Source organism: Carlito syrichta, unplaced genomic scaffold (genome assembly GCF_000164805.1).
Source record: "Carlito syrichta isolate Samal-C Ts95f unplaced genomic scaffold, Tarsius_syrichta-2.0.1 Scaffold287640, whole genome shotgun sequence".
Taxonomy (NCBI): Eukaryota; Metazoa; Chordata; class Mammalia; order Primates; family Tarsiidae; genus Carlito; species Carlito syrichta.
In genome coordinates, this window is record NW_007231736.1 from 348207 (window position 1) to 366945 (window position 18739).

At 37.3% G+C, this 18739-nt stretch overlaps 1 protein-coding gene across 2 annotated transcripts in view; it reads left to right on the forward strand.

Moving 5' to 3' along the window:
- The window catches only part of FZD6 (frizzled class receptor 6), a 31881-nt gene extending 13975 nt beyond the window's left edge, over nucleotides 1–17906 (forward strand). For both annotated transcript variants that reach the window (XM_008052886.2, XM_008052887.2), the window contains 5 exons: nucleotides 5355–5551; nucleotides 9414–10431; nucleotides 13634–13782; nucleotides 15741–16160; nucleotides 17138–17906. In XM_008052886.2, coding sequence (XP_008051077.1) covers nucleotides 5355–5551; nucleotides 9414–10431; nucleotides 13634–13782; nucleotides 15741–16160; nucleotides 17138–17306 — 1953 coding nt within the window. In that variant the 3' untranslated portion in view covers nucleotides 17307–17906. The remainder of the gene's footprint in view (nucleotides 1–5354; nucleotides 5552–9413; nucleotides 10432–13633; nucleotides 13783–15740; nucleotides 16161–17137) is intronic.
- Nucleotides 17907–18739: the final 833 nt, after the last annotated feature.

The following is an 18739-nucleotide window of genomic DNA, read 5'->3' on the forward strand; positions in this document are numbered from 1 at the left end:
AGTCCAGCAGGTCAAGGCTGCGGTGGCCGGTAGCGGCCACTGTACTCCAGCCTGGGCGACAGGGTGAGACTCCAACTCCAAAAAAAAAGAAAAGGAGAAATTCACAAGTGAGATCATAAAGATGCTGGGTCACCAGAAGAGTAGAAGATGTTGAATCACTAAGGGAGAGGAAAGGGAACAAACAGAAGAAACCAGGAGATTTGAATATTTGTTTAATTCATGGATTACACTTTAATTCAGAGGCTTGACATTTGCTGTAGTAAATGCTAGATTAATAATGTGATGAGATTGAGAGTTTAAACTTAGGGATGCAGGAAATGTTGCGATGAGTCAGGTGATCTGAGGGTTAGATTCAGTTTTCAAACTGTGATCGCTGGAGGTGCTTTGAGGTCACTGGTGGTGAAGGGGAGCAGCAAGAGGTATCTCAGCAGGGAAGCCTTCCTTTTCAGCCCAAAGAGGCTGTGACTTTATTTATTTAGTATGTCAGTCTTCTTTGTAACCTCTTATTTAAAGAAAATGTTTCTTGGCAAAATGCTCATGTGTGCGTGCAGAGACACATACACATACTTTAAAAGTAATAATGTAAAGTTTTTTTCTCAGATCCCTTCCAAGTCTAAAATTCTTTAAGTCTGTTTAGTCTGCAACAGAACTTGGAAGTCGGTGGCCTACCCTGGATCTGACCTGAAGACTAAAGTTTTTTTTTTTTCCTGCCACAGTCCTTTACATGTGTAGATTAAAATGCCATCTAAAATTTGGGAGCTCTCATGTAAAAATTCAGGTTCTGTGTTCTTGTGAAAAGTGCACATACCTGACAGTTCTGTGCTCCCATTTCCAAGTAACAGTCTACTAGAGCTGAGTAGCAGCTGCTGCCCAACTCCTCCCTATTGTCTTACACCCCTTTGAATTTTCCTGTGTGGCCCTTGAAGGTATTTGAGTTTTCAACATTCAGTTTATCCTCCACACAGTACGGGAGCATCAGCATTACTGGATTAGCTAACATTGACACTGTAGAAGAATTATATGAGGGAAGTGACTTGTAAGACAATTATTTTAGTATAGAAAAAGTACACGTTCTGCTTTCTTTTTGTCTGCCCTTGAAATAGACAATTAGTTCTTATGTGCTGGTGATCAGTTTATCATGGCTATTGCAAAATGACTTCTGAGTTAGAATTAAACACAGTGTGTTTTAATCCTTTCCACCAAAGGATCTGATTACCAGACACTCAAAAAATGTAGGGACTAGACTTTTTGGGACAGTAAACAAAGAAGTAGATGCTAGCAATTGCCCATGGCTCTCTTTTTCCCACCTCAGTCCTAGATTCATATTATAAAATGAGGGATTTGCACACAGTCTGGGCATTCTCCCCCGTTAGAATAGAGGAGATTGAAAAAAGCTCTGTGCTGTTTACTCTCCACCAAGCTCCTGTTCGGTGGCAAAGGATCAGGTCTTAGAGCATTATTCAGTTAAGAGAGATACAGTTTACCAACTGTGGCACCCTCTCTTTGCCCCATCAGGACAGGAGGAACTTTCTGCTGGTCCAGCATCTTCCAAAGCTATTGTCCTCTAATTGCTGGGTGTAGGTTCTGCATGTGCCCTTTAAATCAGACTTGTCACTTGTAGTCTCCAGTCAAATCTTCTATTATTAACTTTTTTGTCTGCTTGACCTTTCATTTCCTAAGAAAGGTATATTGAGACATCTCATTATGACCGTGGAATTATCCAGTTCTTCTTGTAGTTTTGTTGCTTTTTGCTTGATATATTTTAAGGAGGTTTTATTAGATGTATACAGTGCTTAACAATGCATTTTAAAGTCTGTCTGTTGTAGTTTGTCCAGGACCCAATTGTTTTGTGGCAGGAGATAGATGACCATACTGCTAAAAGTAGACATCATCATTCCTTCTAGAAATTTCTCAAAGTTTATAGTTCACTCATGAGATCTTTCCCTGTTTTTTGAATGCAGCTATGAATTTTATTTTTTTCTTTTGAAAACCTTTTATCTCACTTCAGTGACAGGTGGAGAAGAAGGAAATGCTAATATATAGATTCATTGCTTTCCCCTTGAAGCAGAATTTTCATCTTTTTTCTCTACACATTCTCTTTAGGTAATTTCAATCAGTTATTTCAGTGGCCACTCTTGTGCTCATGACTTTCAAATCCATATCCTTAATCTAAAGTCTGTCACCTACATAGCTCTATTTATTTAACTACCTACTTGTAGATAGTCACTCTCAACTGTCTCATGAGCATTTCAGACTGTTTATCAACTGGTGAATGGTTGATAAATTATGGTATAGCTATATAGTGAACTACTACTCAGCGATTAAAAGAAGAGAACTACTGATATATGGAACAGTATGGATGAATTTCAATATAATGATGCTGAGTGAAAGAAGCCAGACCAAAAAAGAAGACATACCGTATATTATTTTACTTATATAAAATTATAGAAAATACCACTCTGTAGTGACAGAAAATAGATCAGTCTTTGCCAGGAATGGGAGGTTACTGAGGGGATGAGAAGAAAGATGGAAGGGGAGGGAGAGATTACAAAAGGGTAAAGAGGAAACTTTTGGTGGTGATGAATATATATATTACCGTGATTGTGGTGATGGTTTCAAAACTTATTAAATTGTACACTTTATACGTGTTCATTTATCCCTGAATAAATCTTTTTTTAAAAAAATCCTCAATACTAAAAGGTTTTTTTAACAGAGAAACACTAGTCCTTGTCTACCCTCCCCCCACCCCATTCCAGGCCTGCTGCTTGGAGGCAGCCATTTTGAGCCCTTTTAAGTGTTCTTCTGGTGTGTAGGCCATGTTCTGACTAATATGTTTACTCTGATATTTACTGATTCATCAGCTTAGGACACCAGGCAGCTTCTATTCATTTCTTCCTATTGTGGTGGTTGATAATTCATTTCTCTTTCTCTGCCACTTTTACTTCTCCTAATGTCATAATACAATTTTTGGTTAATTCAACTGTCAGTGCTAGCATTACTAGGAATACTGCATATTGTATACTTTTGAGTCAAGTAGTTTACTTGGATTACATTAATTTATTTAATATCTCCTCTCCTACCACTTAATGCAGTAATTGCATTTTCCCCCATTTGCTTTATTTTTTATGTACCTATGGCTAACTTTTTTCAGGTATCCTGATAGACTTGTCAGACACCTAGCAACAGTTTCCCCAGATGCTCAAAATATATAATCTGTCAATTCCAAGCCCCTACTCCCATCCTCTGGAGACCTTTCTCCTTGGGCCCTCAGTCCTTCTATCAAGTATGCTCTGATTACTTTCTGGACTAAACTTATAGCTAACTCTGGCTTTCTCTGGTGTTGAATCAACTAATTGCTGAGTCCCATATCCTTTTCCTTTCTGGTTTATTCATATACTCCTTCAATTAGTTTCAGGAACATTACATCTTCTAGTTACTTTCTAAAAAGAAATGCTTGAAAGCTTAATTTTTTTTTTTTTATTCCTTACAGGGCCAAAACTGTCATTATTTTACCCTCCCCTAAATGTTTGGCTGGGTATAGAATTCTAGATTGGAAGTAATTTTTCTTCAGAAGCCTATTGTTTTTTCTTCATTGTCTTCTGGCATCTGATATTATCAAATATTCAGAATTTAATTTGTTTGCATATGTCCTTTTGTCCCCCTCTGGAAACATTTATGATCTTCTCTTTTTCTTGATGCACTGAAAGTTTTTGCATGCTTTATCATTGTTTATTAATTGTTCTAGAGAGTCATTTATTCTGTTAATATTTATAGAAAAATTACTATATGACAGATACAGCAGTTAACAAAACAAAGTCCCTCTCCTCATGGAATTCATATTCTAGTTGCAAAGGCAGAAATTAAATACATATATGAACATGTATACATTATATACATGTATATAATGAAATGTTAGGTAATAATAGGGCTTAAAAGAAATACAAACCAGAGTAATGGGATGGAGAATGACAGGATAATTAATGACAGGATATTAGACAGGGTGGATAGAGAAAGGTGATAGTTGAGCAGAGACTCAAATGAGGACTAAAGCTATGTGACTATCTGGGGAAAGAGGTGAAGGAAACAGTAAATGCAAAGATTCTGAGGCAGAAATACACATGGAATGATGAGAAGCAAAGGGCCAGTGAGAAACAAAGTGAGTAAGAAAAAGAGTGGTAAGAAATGAAGGTGGAGCCGTAGCCAGAGACCAGGAAATTTAAGGCCCCCAAGTAGATAGTAAAGACTTTGATATTTATTTTATTGGAATCTTTGAACAAGGATAAACTTACATTTTAAAGAATCATATTCCCCTCCCCTACCTTGGGGAGGTGAATCTCCTCTTTCTTCTCTCTCTCTCTCTAATTTACTTTCTAAATAAACTACATTTTCTAATCTAAAAAACACACACACACATTGGTGGGAGTATGGATTGGTATGGAAAATTTACTGTGGGATTAGCAGGAGTGGGGAGTAGTGAGACCTGTTAGGAGGCTCTTTCAATAGACTAGGTGAAAGATATAGTGACTTAGATGAGGTGGTAATAGTGAGAAATGGTCAGATTTGGAATATGCTCTGAAGAGAGAGTCAACAGGGTTTGCTGATGGATTGGATATAGAGTGAAAGAAGAGAGGAGTAAAGAATAAATCTTAAAATTCTTGACCCGAGCAACTTGGTGAACTGTGGCATCATTTACTGATATGGGGAATACTGAGGGCATGTTTGGGGACTAGGGATGCAGTGGGATTACTTGTGTTTTGGATACACTGGGTTTGGATTCCTGTTGACAGCCAAGTGGAGTTGTCCAGGAAGCAGATGTCCATTCAAGTCTAGTGTTCACAGGAGAGATGGGGGCCAGATGAGTTGCCCTGAAATGTGAGTGTAGATCATGAAGAGGTCTGCAACTGAACTCTAGACAATTTCACTATTTAAAATTGAAAAATACAATCGGAAAAGGAAAAGCTAATAAGACTGCTAAAAATCAGAAGAATTAGCAGTCAACAATACAATGAAAAAAAATCCTCAAGGAGAGATAGGATCCATATGTCAGTTGTTGTCAAGAGTTGAGTAGAGTGAAGACTGAATTCGTCATCAGATGTGATAATGTAGTCTGTTGGTGACTCTGACAAGTGATTTCATTGGAGTAATCTGTGTCTTCTAGAATATACAATTGAATAAAAAAATGGCATTCTATTGTGTATGAAAGATTCATAGTTCAATAATGATTCAGTTGAGTCTAACAGAAGGAGATTTAAAGATTCTCTGGAGGATAAGTTTAAAAAGCATATATTTTAAACAGTAAATGAATTAATTTGTTATTAAAATGTTTTCTAACCTTATTTTTCTGTTTTTAATAGCATTTTCTTCCTCTTGCAAATCTGGAATGTTCACCAAATGTTGAAACTTTCCTTTGCAAAGCTTTTGTACCAACCTGCACAGAGCAAATTCATGTGGTTCCACCTTGCCGTAAATTTTGCGAGAAAGTATATTCTGATTGCAAAAAATTAATTGACACTTTTGGGATCCGATGGCCTGAGGAACTTGAATGTAACAGGTACATTATGTTTTTTGTGGAAAGCTGCTAATGATATTTTAATATTGTTATTAGCTCTCCAGAATGTTAGTGACAGGCTTTCATTGATTGCTCATTAATATATGCCAAACACAGTGGTAATAAGTGTTGAGGATACAATGGTGAGCAAAAAACAAAGACTTGGTTCTTGCTTTCAGGGAACTTATGGTAAAGTGGGAACTACAGATAGGAATCAAATAATTATGCAAATAAATGCAAAATTACCACAGTGGTAGATTCAGCAAAGGAGAGGTACATAATTCTATGAGAACATGTATTGGTACCTTTGCCCTAAACTGGTGGAAAGGGAAGAAAATGACTGTTGAGCTAAAGTATGGAAGGTAAAACAGAGGTAAGTAGGCAAGGAGGGAAGGGAAGAGCACTTTGGGCGATGGGAATAGCTTGTTCAGAGGCCCTGTGATATGAGGGGAATTGGCGTAGTCAGGGGATTAAAAAGTCAGTATGGGCCAGGTACAGTGGCTCACACTGTACTATTAACACTTTGGGAGGCTGAGCTGGGAGGATTGAGCCCAGGAGTTTGAGACCAGCCTAGGCAACATAGTGAGACCCCATCTCTCCAAAAATAAAAAAATAAAAAATAAATTAGGTGTGGTGAAGTTGTGCATCTGTAGTCTCAGCTACTCAGGAGGCTGAGGCAGAAGGATCACCTGAGTCCAGCAGTTTGAGACTGTGTGTTGAGTCGTGGTGGTGCCACTGCACTCTAGCTTGGGTGACAGAGTAAGACTTCACCTTGATAAAGTAAAAAATAAAAAGTTAATGTGGCTTGAGTGATGAGAGTAAGAAAGAATGTGGTGCAAGATAAAGGCGAGAAGAGCAGCAGTCAGACCATTCAGGACCCATCTTGCGTGTTGTGCTAAAAGCAGTGAGAAGGTCTTCGAGTATTTTAAGATAGGAGTGGGTAGCATGATCCTGTCAGCTTCTGTGTAGAGCATGGCACTCGTGTCACAAATCTCCTGAGGGTTGGGCAGAGCTCCCTAGCAGTTCCTCCTAGCAATTCAGTTTCCTTCCAGCATGCAACTCTGATAGCCACATAGAAGGAGAGAGAGAAGGTGATGACACACACCTTTTCTTCAGTCTGGAAGTGTCTCACTTTTTCCATTCACATTCCTTTTGGCAGGATGTCAGTCATGTGCCACAACTGCACTAGCAGGGAGAATGAAAAATGTGTGTCCACGAGGGAAGAAGGTATTCAAGGCAGAGGACGTGCCAGGTGCTGCCAGTCAGAAAGAACATTGCCTCGCACCATCTCACTCGAGTGATTGGGGCAAAGGATGGATTGTAGTCGGTGAAGGAGTAGAAAGGGAAACAAGACACTAGAGAGTCCTTAGGAAATGTGGCTGTGAAAGAGGAACATTTATGAGTTTAATGGAAAAGGACTGACTACTTTCAGAACTATTAGGCAAAGGAAGAGGCAAGGACTTTCAGGCTTTTGTGGCATTTATTTTGATACACAGAAAAAGAGGATCACTCCTGATTAAAACCCAAATTTTAGCTTGTTGAAAGGTTTCTAGCATAATGAAAGGGTTTAACATATTTAGCTTTGTGGTAAAAACATGAAGGCAGCGTCTATTATTTGAGAAACGGCAAAACCGTGTGGTGATAGCATCTGTTAGGCTCTTGGTTACTTGAGAGAATGCCTTTGCCATCCCGCTACCTTGGCCTTGGGAGTAAGGAGTGAAATTCATTCTTTGAGGCCTGTGGGCTCCTCAGCTTGTGAGAACAGAGGCACATTCCATATGTGAAGGGTTGTGTGACAGATGGCTTCCTGGTCAAGCCTGGCCCCAGTCAGCCATCGCCTGGCAGCTTTGTGGGAGATCACCCGCTCACCATGGCCTATTGTGTGTCTTCCTTTTCCTTTCATCACTGTTCCCACAGCGATGCATGCATGTCCACTAGCCACCTGCCCACAGAATCAGACCATTTTCTGTTATACCATTTTCCTTTCACTTATTTTCCTGTCTTTTTTATGATAGTCAAACTTTTCCCCCTCAAAGACATACCTGCCTTGCTTTCATGAAAATATACTTTCCTGATGTGATGTATTAGCAGGCCTTTCTACACCTTACCCTCTGTACTATGACAGATTTTTAAATTACTAAGTGTATTTCAAAATGAAAATGATGCAAAAGTGCTTAACACTGTTTTTGTAACATGAAGTATTCTGTGTTAGGGTCACCCATGCTAGTTATATTTGTTACATCTACCTTCAGACCAGTGTTAGTGTAATATTTTGGGAATATGGTCTGTTTTGGATATAAAAATCTCAGGCATACACCAGGTACAATGGCACACACCTGTAGTCCCAGTTACTTGGAAGGATCACTTGAGCCCAGGAGTTCGAGACCAGCTTGGATAACATAACAAGACTCTATCTAAAAAAAAAAAAATCTCCAGCACATTCTTATTTTCTTTAAAAAAAAATTCTACCTGAACTTCTCTGTGATAGTGACTAAATGTGGTAAGTACTGGTTTGCTTGATCATTTGCAATTAAAGTTCATATGAGAAAATTTTAAGTACAATTAACTCATGAATGAACCTCATCAATTTATTGACCTTCTTCACATTTGTCTTGATTAATTACTTTTTTCTTATTCTTTAGTCAGTGGGAGCTTGTAATTTTAAATATTTACTGATATAGTGAGACCTCATGTAATACATTGGGGAAAGAAGTTGGCATTTGGTATTTTGGTATTTTATTTCTAGATTGAGAAGCGACAGAACCTTTGTGGAACTCATATACTTCTGTTAGCTGCATAATCACTTCCAAGACCAGTTGAGTACTGTATAGGAAAGTTGCAGCTGCTCAGACCCTACATCCTGGTAATCCCTTTCTCTAGAAACTCTTACGCAAACACAGAATCATGCACAAAAATACTGATTGTAGATTAGTCCTAATTTTTTTTAAAGGGAAAAAGTCTAAAAGTCCATTGTAGAAAAATAGCTGGTAAATTGTGATGTACTTGCACACTAGAATACTACCATACAGTTGAGAAAACAAATGCAGTTGGCCTACATCTGTCAGCATGGGTAAATCTAAAAAATACAGTGTTGAGTTTTAAAAAAGGAAGCTATTGCATGATACATACAGCCTGGTGTCATTTATATAAAGTTCAAAACAATACTTTGTAAGGTTATGGTTAGCAAATAACATAGTACAAATATTTTTAAATGCTTAAGAATAAAAACCACATTTGTGGTCATAAATACTTCTAAGGAGAGAGGAGGGAATAAGACCAGAAAGGGGTTCCAATATCTGTAATATTATATTGCTTTATTTAATAAGTTATAAAGCAAAACTGACAATATTATGTTTTAATGAAACTGTTAGAGACATGATTTTATGTATTTCACTTTATGGGCACATAAAGCATATCATTCTTGTTCTTATCTAAGGTATATTTAAAATGTTTTCTCAATAAAAACCCCCACTACTTTTTAAACCATATTGATCCTCCAAATAACAATGGTGTACACAAAGTCAACTCCGTGCAAGTTCTGCACAAGACAGAAATATCTCTGTATCACTCAGGACTGTCCACATAGACCAGTATATAGCCAAACTAAAGAAAATGGTAGTGTGAGGTAAGCTGGTCCTCAGCCTACCTCTTGGTGGTATTCTCACCCTTCTTAAAAACTTGAACTCTACCCTGTCAGCTCCAAAAATTTCTACCCTACTCTAACCTGTAATCCATTTAAGTTTGTATGTCTTCCTATCAGTTATGAACATGTAAGGTAATGTTTTATAGGTGGAAAGCATAGCATTTAAATAGTAAATTAATAAAAATGTTGACTTTGTATATTTAATTTGTATAATCTTTGCAGATTACAATACTGTGATGAAGCTGTTCCTGTAACTTTTGATCTACACACAGAATTTCTTAGTCCTCAGAAGAAAACAGAACAAGTCCAAAGAGATATTGGATTTTGGTGTCCGAGGCATCTTAAGACTTCTGGAGGACAAGGCTTTAAGTTTCTGGGAATTGACCAATGTGCACCTCCATGCCCCAACATGTATTTTAAAAGTGATGAACTTGAGTTTGCAAAAAGTTTTATTGGAATAGTTTCAATATTCTGTCTTTGTGCAACTCTGTTCACATTCCTTACTTTTTTAATTGATGTTAAAAGATTCAGATACCCAGAGAGACCAATTATTTATTACTCTGTCTGTTACAGCATTGTATCTCTTATGTACTTTATTGGATTTTTGCTAGGTGATCGCACAGCCTGCAAGAAGGCAGATGAGAAGCTTGAACTTGGTGACACAGTTGTTCTGGGCTCTCAAAATAAGGCTTGCACCGTTTTGTTTATGTTTTTGTATTTTTTCACAATGGCTGGCACTGTGTGGTGGGTGATTCTTACCATTACTTGGTTCTTAGCTGCAGGAAGAAAATGGAGTTGTGAAGCCATTGAACAAAAAGCAGTGTGGTTTCATGCTGTTGCATGGGGAATACCAGGTTTTCTGACTGTTATGCTTCTTGCTATGAACAAAGTTGAAGGAGACAACATCAGTGGAGTGTGCTTTGTTGGCCTTTATGACCTGGATGCTTCTCGTTACTTTGTTCTTTTGCCACTCTGCCTGTGTGTGTTTGTTGGGCTGTCTCTTCTTTTAGCTGGCATTATTTCCTTAAATCACGTTCGACAAGTTATACAGCATGATGGCCGGAACCAAGAAAAACTAAAGAAATTCATGATTCGGATTGGAGTCTTCAGTGGCCTGTATCTTGTGCCATTAGTGACACTCCTCGGATGTTATGTCTATGAGCAAGTGAACAGGTTTACCTGGGAAGTAACTTGGGTCTCTGATCATTGTCGTCAGTACCACATCCCATGTCCTTATCAGGTAAAAGCTATTGTTGGATTATGCCACTATTTACTTCTAACGTAAAAGGTGTTTCCCGGAAATATACTTAGTAGTGGTCATAGACAGAATATTGTATTTCAAGTGAGCAAATCCAATAGACATAGGAAATGATTTCCTATGCATCAGTTGAAAGTGAGGTAAATGTCCCAAGGGTTCTTCCCTCCAGCTTTAGCTTCAGGTTTAATAGTAAAGTGCATCCTTGAACTTCCTTGAAAAGTTCAGTTGAGTTGCACAAGCGGATTAGTAGTAATGGAGAGCAGAGTCTGAACAGGTCTTGTCAAAGGGAAGAAAAAAGAAGTTACTTCTGCTGAATTGGAGATTATTTTTAATTCTTCGGTTAGTAAGGAAAAACCTCATTTGGGTATATTTTATTTGATCATATTATAACTTTTTGCATAGTATATACTTACAAAAACAATTTGATTTTTGCCTAACTCATTCTGTAAATTCTTAACTGAAAAAAAACACATTTGAAACAGAATATATTTCTTGTGTTTCTGATGCTTACGAAAAAAGTAACCCGGTGAAGTGGGGACCAAAGGGAGGTCCAAACTTTACCTGTACGATGACCACGTATCTACCTAATCCTGAATTGTATTCCACTGCTTTAAAATAAATAAAAATAAAATTTAAAAAACAGGTACAAAAAGAGAATTTAAAAAGTAAATTTCTGAAAATATAAAATTTCTTAAAGCATTTTAGGGTTAACCCTAACCCTAACCCAATTAAAGTTTTTTAATAGCAATTTTGTTTTGTTTTAATAGACTTTATACATTATTCTTGACTATGTGTGTGTGGTATTAACTAACTATATTGAACATGAGAACTATCATCACAGTGTATCACATCAAGCAATATGAGCTGAATTTTGTTTTTTTTTTTTTGCGTTGGAGTCTCACTCTGTTGCCCAGACTGCAGTGCAGTGGCCGCTCCCGGCCACCACAGCCTCAATCTGCTGGGCTCTGGCAATCCTTCCACCTGTCTTCCAAGTAGCTGGAACTACAGGCGCGTGTTACCACACCCGGCTAATTTTTTGATTTATTGTAGAGATGAGGTCTTGAAGAGCTGAATTATTTTACATCATTTATATTTTATAAAGTTACTGCTTTAGAACATAGTAGAACCTATTTTTACACTGATGTGTGGGGATAATAGTTTTATTTTCCATAGTCTATTATCCAGTGTCTGTTTTTACTATATATTTAGTAAGAGAGCTATATTTGTTGTTGTTGTTGTTTTTGAGTTGGAGTCTCACTCTGTCGCCCAGACTGGAGTGCAGGGGCCGCTCCCGCCCACCACAGCCTTGATCTGCTGGGCTCCCGTGATCCTTCCGCCTCAGCCTTCCCGGTAGCCGGAATTACAGGCATGCGCTACCACGCCCAGCTGATTTTTTGATTTATTGTAGAGATGAGGTCTCGCTGCCCAGGCGGGTCTCGAACCTGCGGGCTCAGGCAATCCACTCACCTCAGCCTCCCAAAGGCGTGGGATTACAGGCTGAGCCACTGAGCCCGGCTGAGAGCTATATTAAATGTCTCCTAGATTCCTCAGCATTTGGGGAATGGGGAGAGAAACAGGTATCACATATTACATACTGCTAAAAAAGTTTAAGATCTGTGGTTTTTTAAGAATATATTTTATGTAAGAAAATACTAGAAAAAAATTTTTTAAATACTAGAGGATAGAAAGAAAATTATAATCTTCAAGTAGAGAAGGACTTTATAAGTATGATGTAAAATTCAGGAACTATAAAAGAAAAGATTGTTAAATTTGACTAAAAAAACGTTTAAAGATTCTGCATGGTTTAAAAAAAAAAAAAAAAAAACAGGCTGGACGTGGTGGCTCATGCCTATAATCCTAGCACTTTGGGAGGCCAAGGAGGGCAAATTGCTTGACATGAGGGGTTTGAGACCAATATGGGCAGCACAGCAAGACCTTGTTTCTATTAAATTAATTTGAAAAATAAAACAGTGATCCAAGTCAAAAGACCAGTTGGGAAAGTTTATTTGTATATCACATCATAGCTGAAGGGCTAAGTTTTTAATTTATAAATAGTTCCTACAGACTAAAACAAAATAAAAAATTTGATATAAAAATGAGAAAAAGATAGGAAGAAAGTTCACAGAAAATAAAGAGATTATTCTTAAATATGAAAAAAAGTTATAGTAAAAGGATAAAATTAAAACTGTATTTCTGTTTATGACATGTTGAAAACTGTGACAAAATACAATTCTCAGACTTTTCTATTCAGAGTTTCAATTCTACTTTCTGTGGATAGCAATTTGACAATATGTGTCAGATTTAAAATGCATGTACTCTTTGATCCTACCCTTCTGGGAATTTGTAGACAGATCTGCTTAAAATGTGGGAAATTATACAATACAAAGATAGTCACTACAGCATCCTTTGCAAATGGCAATAGGTCGGAAGTAAGTGTCTATTAATAGGGGTAATTGAATAAGTTATGGTTCATCCACACAATGGAACAGTCTTTAAAAAGAACGATGAGCTCTGTTTGTACTGCTATAGAATGACCTCCAAGAAATAGTAGTAAGTGCAAAAAGCAAGATATGCAGAATATATAATATTTTGGTACTTGTGCAACATTTAAAAATAGTTTTTTGGAAGTTTATATTTAAAAGAAGCTATGATTTTAGTTTTTATGAAATTTCTACATTTTCATGTTTTATTGATATTTACTCTAACCAACCAAGTTTTATAATATAATCATTAACAATGCATAAAGACTGTAAAATATATGTTGTAGTACCTATATGTTATAGTATATAGTATGATATAGTGAAATGTACACTTATGGTAAATTATAGTGAAGGAAAATAGGAAAGTATTTAGAGGCAAAATATTTTAGCAATTACAAGCGGCTGCTGTACCCTTGGGGGAAAATACCAGGAAATTATACCAAGTCTTAGGAGGTTATTCCTAAATACATTTCATTATTTACCTTTCTAGAGATTTTGGTACACAGATAAAGGTTCTTTGTTCAGAACTTAGGTTAAAAAAAAAAAAGATGTATTGCACTTAAAGCACCATTAATTATATTATTTCTAACCTTTTATAACAAAACAGTTGAAGATTTATAATTTTTGTTAAAATTTTACATAGGCAATATAGAATTTGTCTCCACTTTATTGCTGAAAATTTTATTATTCACTATTTTTTGTAGGCAAAAACAAAAGCTCGACCAGAATTGGCCTTGTTTATGATAAAATACCTGATGACCTTAATTGTTGGCATCTCTGCTGTCTTCTGGGTTGGAAGCAAAAAGACCTGCACAGAATGGGCTGGGTTTTTTAAAAGAAATCGCAAGAGAGAGTAAGAACCTGTTTAATTATCTGACACTGTTTTAAAATAAAGGGATCCAAATACCAAGGAACTATTCAAATCAACATTGTACTGGAGTTTTTTAATATCAACTATTATTATAATTTGAGCCAACTGAAGTTTGGAAATCTTTTTCATGGAAAAGACATGCTTTGTTTTGATATTTATTATAAATGATCTTTGACACAAATTAGTCTGAAATATGAATGCAAGATTTATGAAATGTGCGTTTTCATGATTTATAGTGTATCCAGTATTTATTACTGCTATCACTGGTTTCATTATTTTGAGTGGAGCATTTTTAGTAATTTTATTCTTTTTTTTTGCATGATAAAGATTGAATGAAATCAAATATATGTAAGGAAATCTATGTAGTTCAAATATGTGATATGTTATGATCATTATTTACTACCTTTAAATTTTATTATACACAGTTCTGACCAAAAATTTCATTTGTCTGCATTGTCTAAGATGGTGAAAATTTAAACTTATTTTTTCTATAACACCATAGAATATATTATATTCAGTGAATATTCTATAACACTATAGATTTATATTTATAAATAAATAGTTAACAATATAGATTTATATTTATGAATAAATAATTCATTTTAGTTATGTATATACATTGTATAGAGTTGTTTTTTAAAATTTTATTTATTTATTTAGAGAAAGCAGGATTTATTGAGAGGACAGAAAAGCTTCCTCAGTGGGAGGGGACACGAAGCGGTTGCCCCAGTATAGAGTTTTAAAAATTGTTCTCCACTGGTTTAATTAATGAGCACTTTGTGGTACAAATTTCAGAACTGTAGACCTTTTCACAAATAAGTTTTTGAAAGTCTGAAGAATTGAATTTAACTGGAACTTTTTTTTTTCACTGTTATTATGTGCCTATCTCATATTTATATACACCCACTAATGTCAATGTCACTTTAATGTTAGAAAAAAAAGAATTAAATTTAAACAAAGGCATTAATTGTATTCTATATCCTTTTTCTTCTGGTTTACTCTTTTTTTTTTTTTTTTTGAGTTGGCATCTCACTCCATCACCCAGGCTGGAGTGCAGTGTCACGCTCACAGCCACCACAGCCTCCACCTGCTGGGCTCCAGCCATCCTTCCACCTCAGCTTTCGGAGTAGCCAGAACTACAGGCGCGCGCTACCACGCCCGGCTAACTTTTGATTTATTGTATAGATGAGATCTCACCAAGTTGCCCAGGTGGGTCTCAATTGCGGGAGCTCAGGCAATCCACTCGCCTTGGCCTCCCAGAGTGCTGGGATTACAGGCTGAGCCACCAATCCCAGCCTTTTTTTTTTTTTTTGAGTTGGAGTCTCACTCTCGCCCAGACTGGAGTGCAGTGGCACGCTTCCGGCCACCACAGCCGTCACAGCCTCAGCCTGCTGGGCTCCGGCAATCCTTCCTCTCAGCCTTCCAAAGAGCCAGAACTACAGGCGCGCGCTACCACGCCCAGCTAATTTTTGATGTAGTGTAGAGACAAGGTCTTGCCAAGTTGCCCGGTGGGTCTCGAGCCCGTGCGCTCAGGCAGTCCACTCGCCTCAGCCTCCCAAAGTGCTGGGATTACAGGCTGAGCCACTGAGCCCGGTCCTGGTTTACTTTTATATTGACATATGTGATACAAATATAGCTGGTCCCTTACTTTTTGCTGGTTTGAGTTTCCTTGCCCTCATCCTTTGATTTTACGTATTTAATTTCTTACCAGTTTACTATTTATGCTGACAGATGCAACTAAGAGTGTATGCACAGATTTTACTTTATGGATGCCCACTTATATCTTAGCATATATATATATCTCCCAGATTTTATCAATAACATAAGTTATAATTTTTATGAATGTGGATTTTTGACAAAAGTTATGTGATATCCTTTATGACTTCTACTATAACACTAAAAATTTATTGAGTAAATCCTCTCCTTGGACTTTCTTACAGTCCAATCAGTGAAAGTCGAAGAGTTCTACAGGAGTCATGTGAGTTTTTCTTAAAGCACAATTCTAAAGTTAAACACAAAAAGAAGCACTATAAACCAAGTTCACACAAGCTGAAGGTCATTTCCAAATCCATGGGAACCAGCACAGGTGCTACTGCAAGTCATGGCACTTCTGCAGTGGCCATCACCAACCACGACTACTTAGGACAAGAAACTGTGACAGAAATCCAGACTTCGCCAGAAGCATCAGTAAGAGCAGACGGAGAAAGCACCTCCAAGTTAGGAGAACAGGACTGTGGGGAGCCTGTCTCCCCAGCAGCATCCAACTGCAAACGCTCCGGGGAACAGGCCAGCAGGAAAGGCCAGGCGGGCAGCGGGAACGATAAGAGCAGTGTGTCGGGAAGTGCGCGGGGTGAAGGAAGGTGAGGCTACATGTTGTTATCTAAACTCTCGATTTAAATGCTGAGATATACATCTTTATTAAAGCATAGCACATCTGAAAAGAAAGCATTTTGTGATGTGATTCAAAGAAGTTTGGTTTCAGCTTACAAATAGGCTATGTACTAGTTTAATTCTTAGCTTTGAGATAAGCCTTTATGTATGTTGTTTTAGTAGGAAAGTTACATTCATTTCCATGATAATTATTAAGAGTTACTCATACATTCAGGTAAATGTTTGTGATTCATCCGAAATATAGGCTAAGTTATAGTTAATACCACATTATGATACTGTCTAAAAGGTGTGCCATTTTATACAAAGATAAAATTATAAAATCTTATTTTCTAGACATGAAAGGATATTGATATCTTTCATGAATTTTCCCAAATGGTTATGGGTGATCAAAGCATGAGTAAACACAGGTAAACCAGAATGCTGGCAGCTAATTCCTTTAGGGTCTCAAGGTTATCTCACCCAGATCCCTCAGACTAGGCCACCTACATCTCCTCTGTGCTCCCATGACCGCTGTCATACATTTGGATTGCAATTAGACACATACTTTTATCCTTCACTAGATTTGCATACTCCTTTAAGGCAGAGCTATACTCATCTCTGTGTTCCCAGCCTCTTACAGTGTCTGATACATGGTGGGACATCAGTAAAATATTTGTTAAACTGAGCGCTGGAATCCTGCCTTATTAATTGAATTCCCCACAAGATACTATTCTCAGCCCACATGTGGGTAGTGCTTGATGAAGTTTCTGAAGTCAGCAAAAATTGTATATATTTTTTAAAGTATTCGTATTTTGAAGTATTAAAATATACCGAAAGTTTTAGCTGCTCATCCTCTGATAATGGTAGACACTGATTGGGGGTTAAACTCATAAAAAAGGGGTATAAGGACAATAGGCATCACATTTGTGCTTGTGGATGTACATGTGTCGACTCTTCTTTTGACTAGGGTAAGTCCAAAGAGTGATATTACTGAAACCGGCCCGATGCAGAACAACAATTTGCAGGCCCCCAGTTCTTCAGAACCAAGCAGCCTCAGAGGCTCCACATCTCTGCTTGTTCACTCGGCTTCAGGAGAGAGAAAAGAGCAGCGAGCTGGGAGTCATTCAGATGCTTGAAAACATTTATCCTGTTACTTAGAAGCAAATTCGTATTACACTGGAAGTGACCTATGCACTGTTTTATAAGAATCACTGTTATGTTCTTTTGCACTTAGAGCTGCATTGCCTACTGTTATCCTGGAAATAATAGATTTCAAGAATAATACAGTTCATTTCACACAAAGGTTAATGACAACAGTATACCTGAAACTAGAAACGTGCAGGTTTGTAATATTTTCTAAGTTGTGTGGGAGGATAGAGTTAGTGGAATCTTCCTTTTTTATTTATGAAGATTCTACTCTTTTTAAAAGTATTTTAAGATGTACTATGCTGTTTCACTTTTTTGATATAAAATCAAAATTGTTCTTTGTTGAAGTATTTAAAACTTACCTTTGTATCTTTTATATCTATTTGAAGATAAGCTTATATATATTTGAATTTTTGTGGAAATCCTGAAAATTCGATTGAAATATTTTTACTATGTTATTCTGATATTGTAGCACTTTGGTAGCTTTTACACTGAATTTCTGAGACAATTGTAAAATAGAATTGTTTTATAGTATAAAAAATATTTGACACACCAGAAAGTCTTATAATAGGAATTAAGCTTTAAAAACCCACTTACTTTTTTTTTCCTTTTTTTTAATTTTTTTTTTTGAGTTGGAGTCTCACTCTGTCGCCCAGGCTGGAGTGAAGTGGCATGTTCATGGCCACCCCAGTGTCGACCTGCTGGGCTCCAATGATCCTTCTGCTTCAGCCTTCCAAGTAGCTGGAACTACAGGCGTGCACTACCACACCTGGCTAATTTTTTTTATTTTTATTGTAGAGACGAGGTCTCACCAAGTTGCCGGGTTGGTCTCGAACCCACGGGCTCAGGCAAATCCACTTGCCTCGGCCTCCCAAAGTGCTGGGATTACAGGCTGAGCCACTGAGCCCAACCGATGATATTTATTTTAAAAAATTATTATTGTAAAAGATACTAACTTATAAGTGGGATGTACTGATAGAAAAGGAAATGGCGTTTCATAAGGGAGTGGGAAGATAATCCTGGTAGTCCCTGATACCAATTGTATGTAAATCACTTGACAGCAGGCAGAGGGTCATGCTGTCATTCTGTGCTGAGAGAGAAGACTGAATCACTTTCATTTCCACCCTTAAGTGCTAAGGGCAAGGATAGGGTGCGAACCAGCAAATGCTGCCTGTCTTCCTGGAAATGACTAATCGCCTTTCTCTCATTTAATCAAGTAGAATGATGTTGGAGTGGTAAGAAGAGAAAATATGAAAGTGGCCAAACTGGGAAGGGGGGCGGAAGTGAAAGGAAGGGTTGTAACGTCAGTCTCAACCTTCCTTCTTGTGTGATGACCAGAACATCAATATCTGACATCCTCTACCTCCCTAGTGTACCAAGCACCCAAGAGAGCTCTGAATTAAGCTGTGTGGCATGTGAGTGC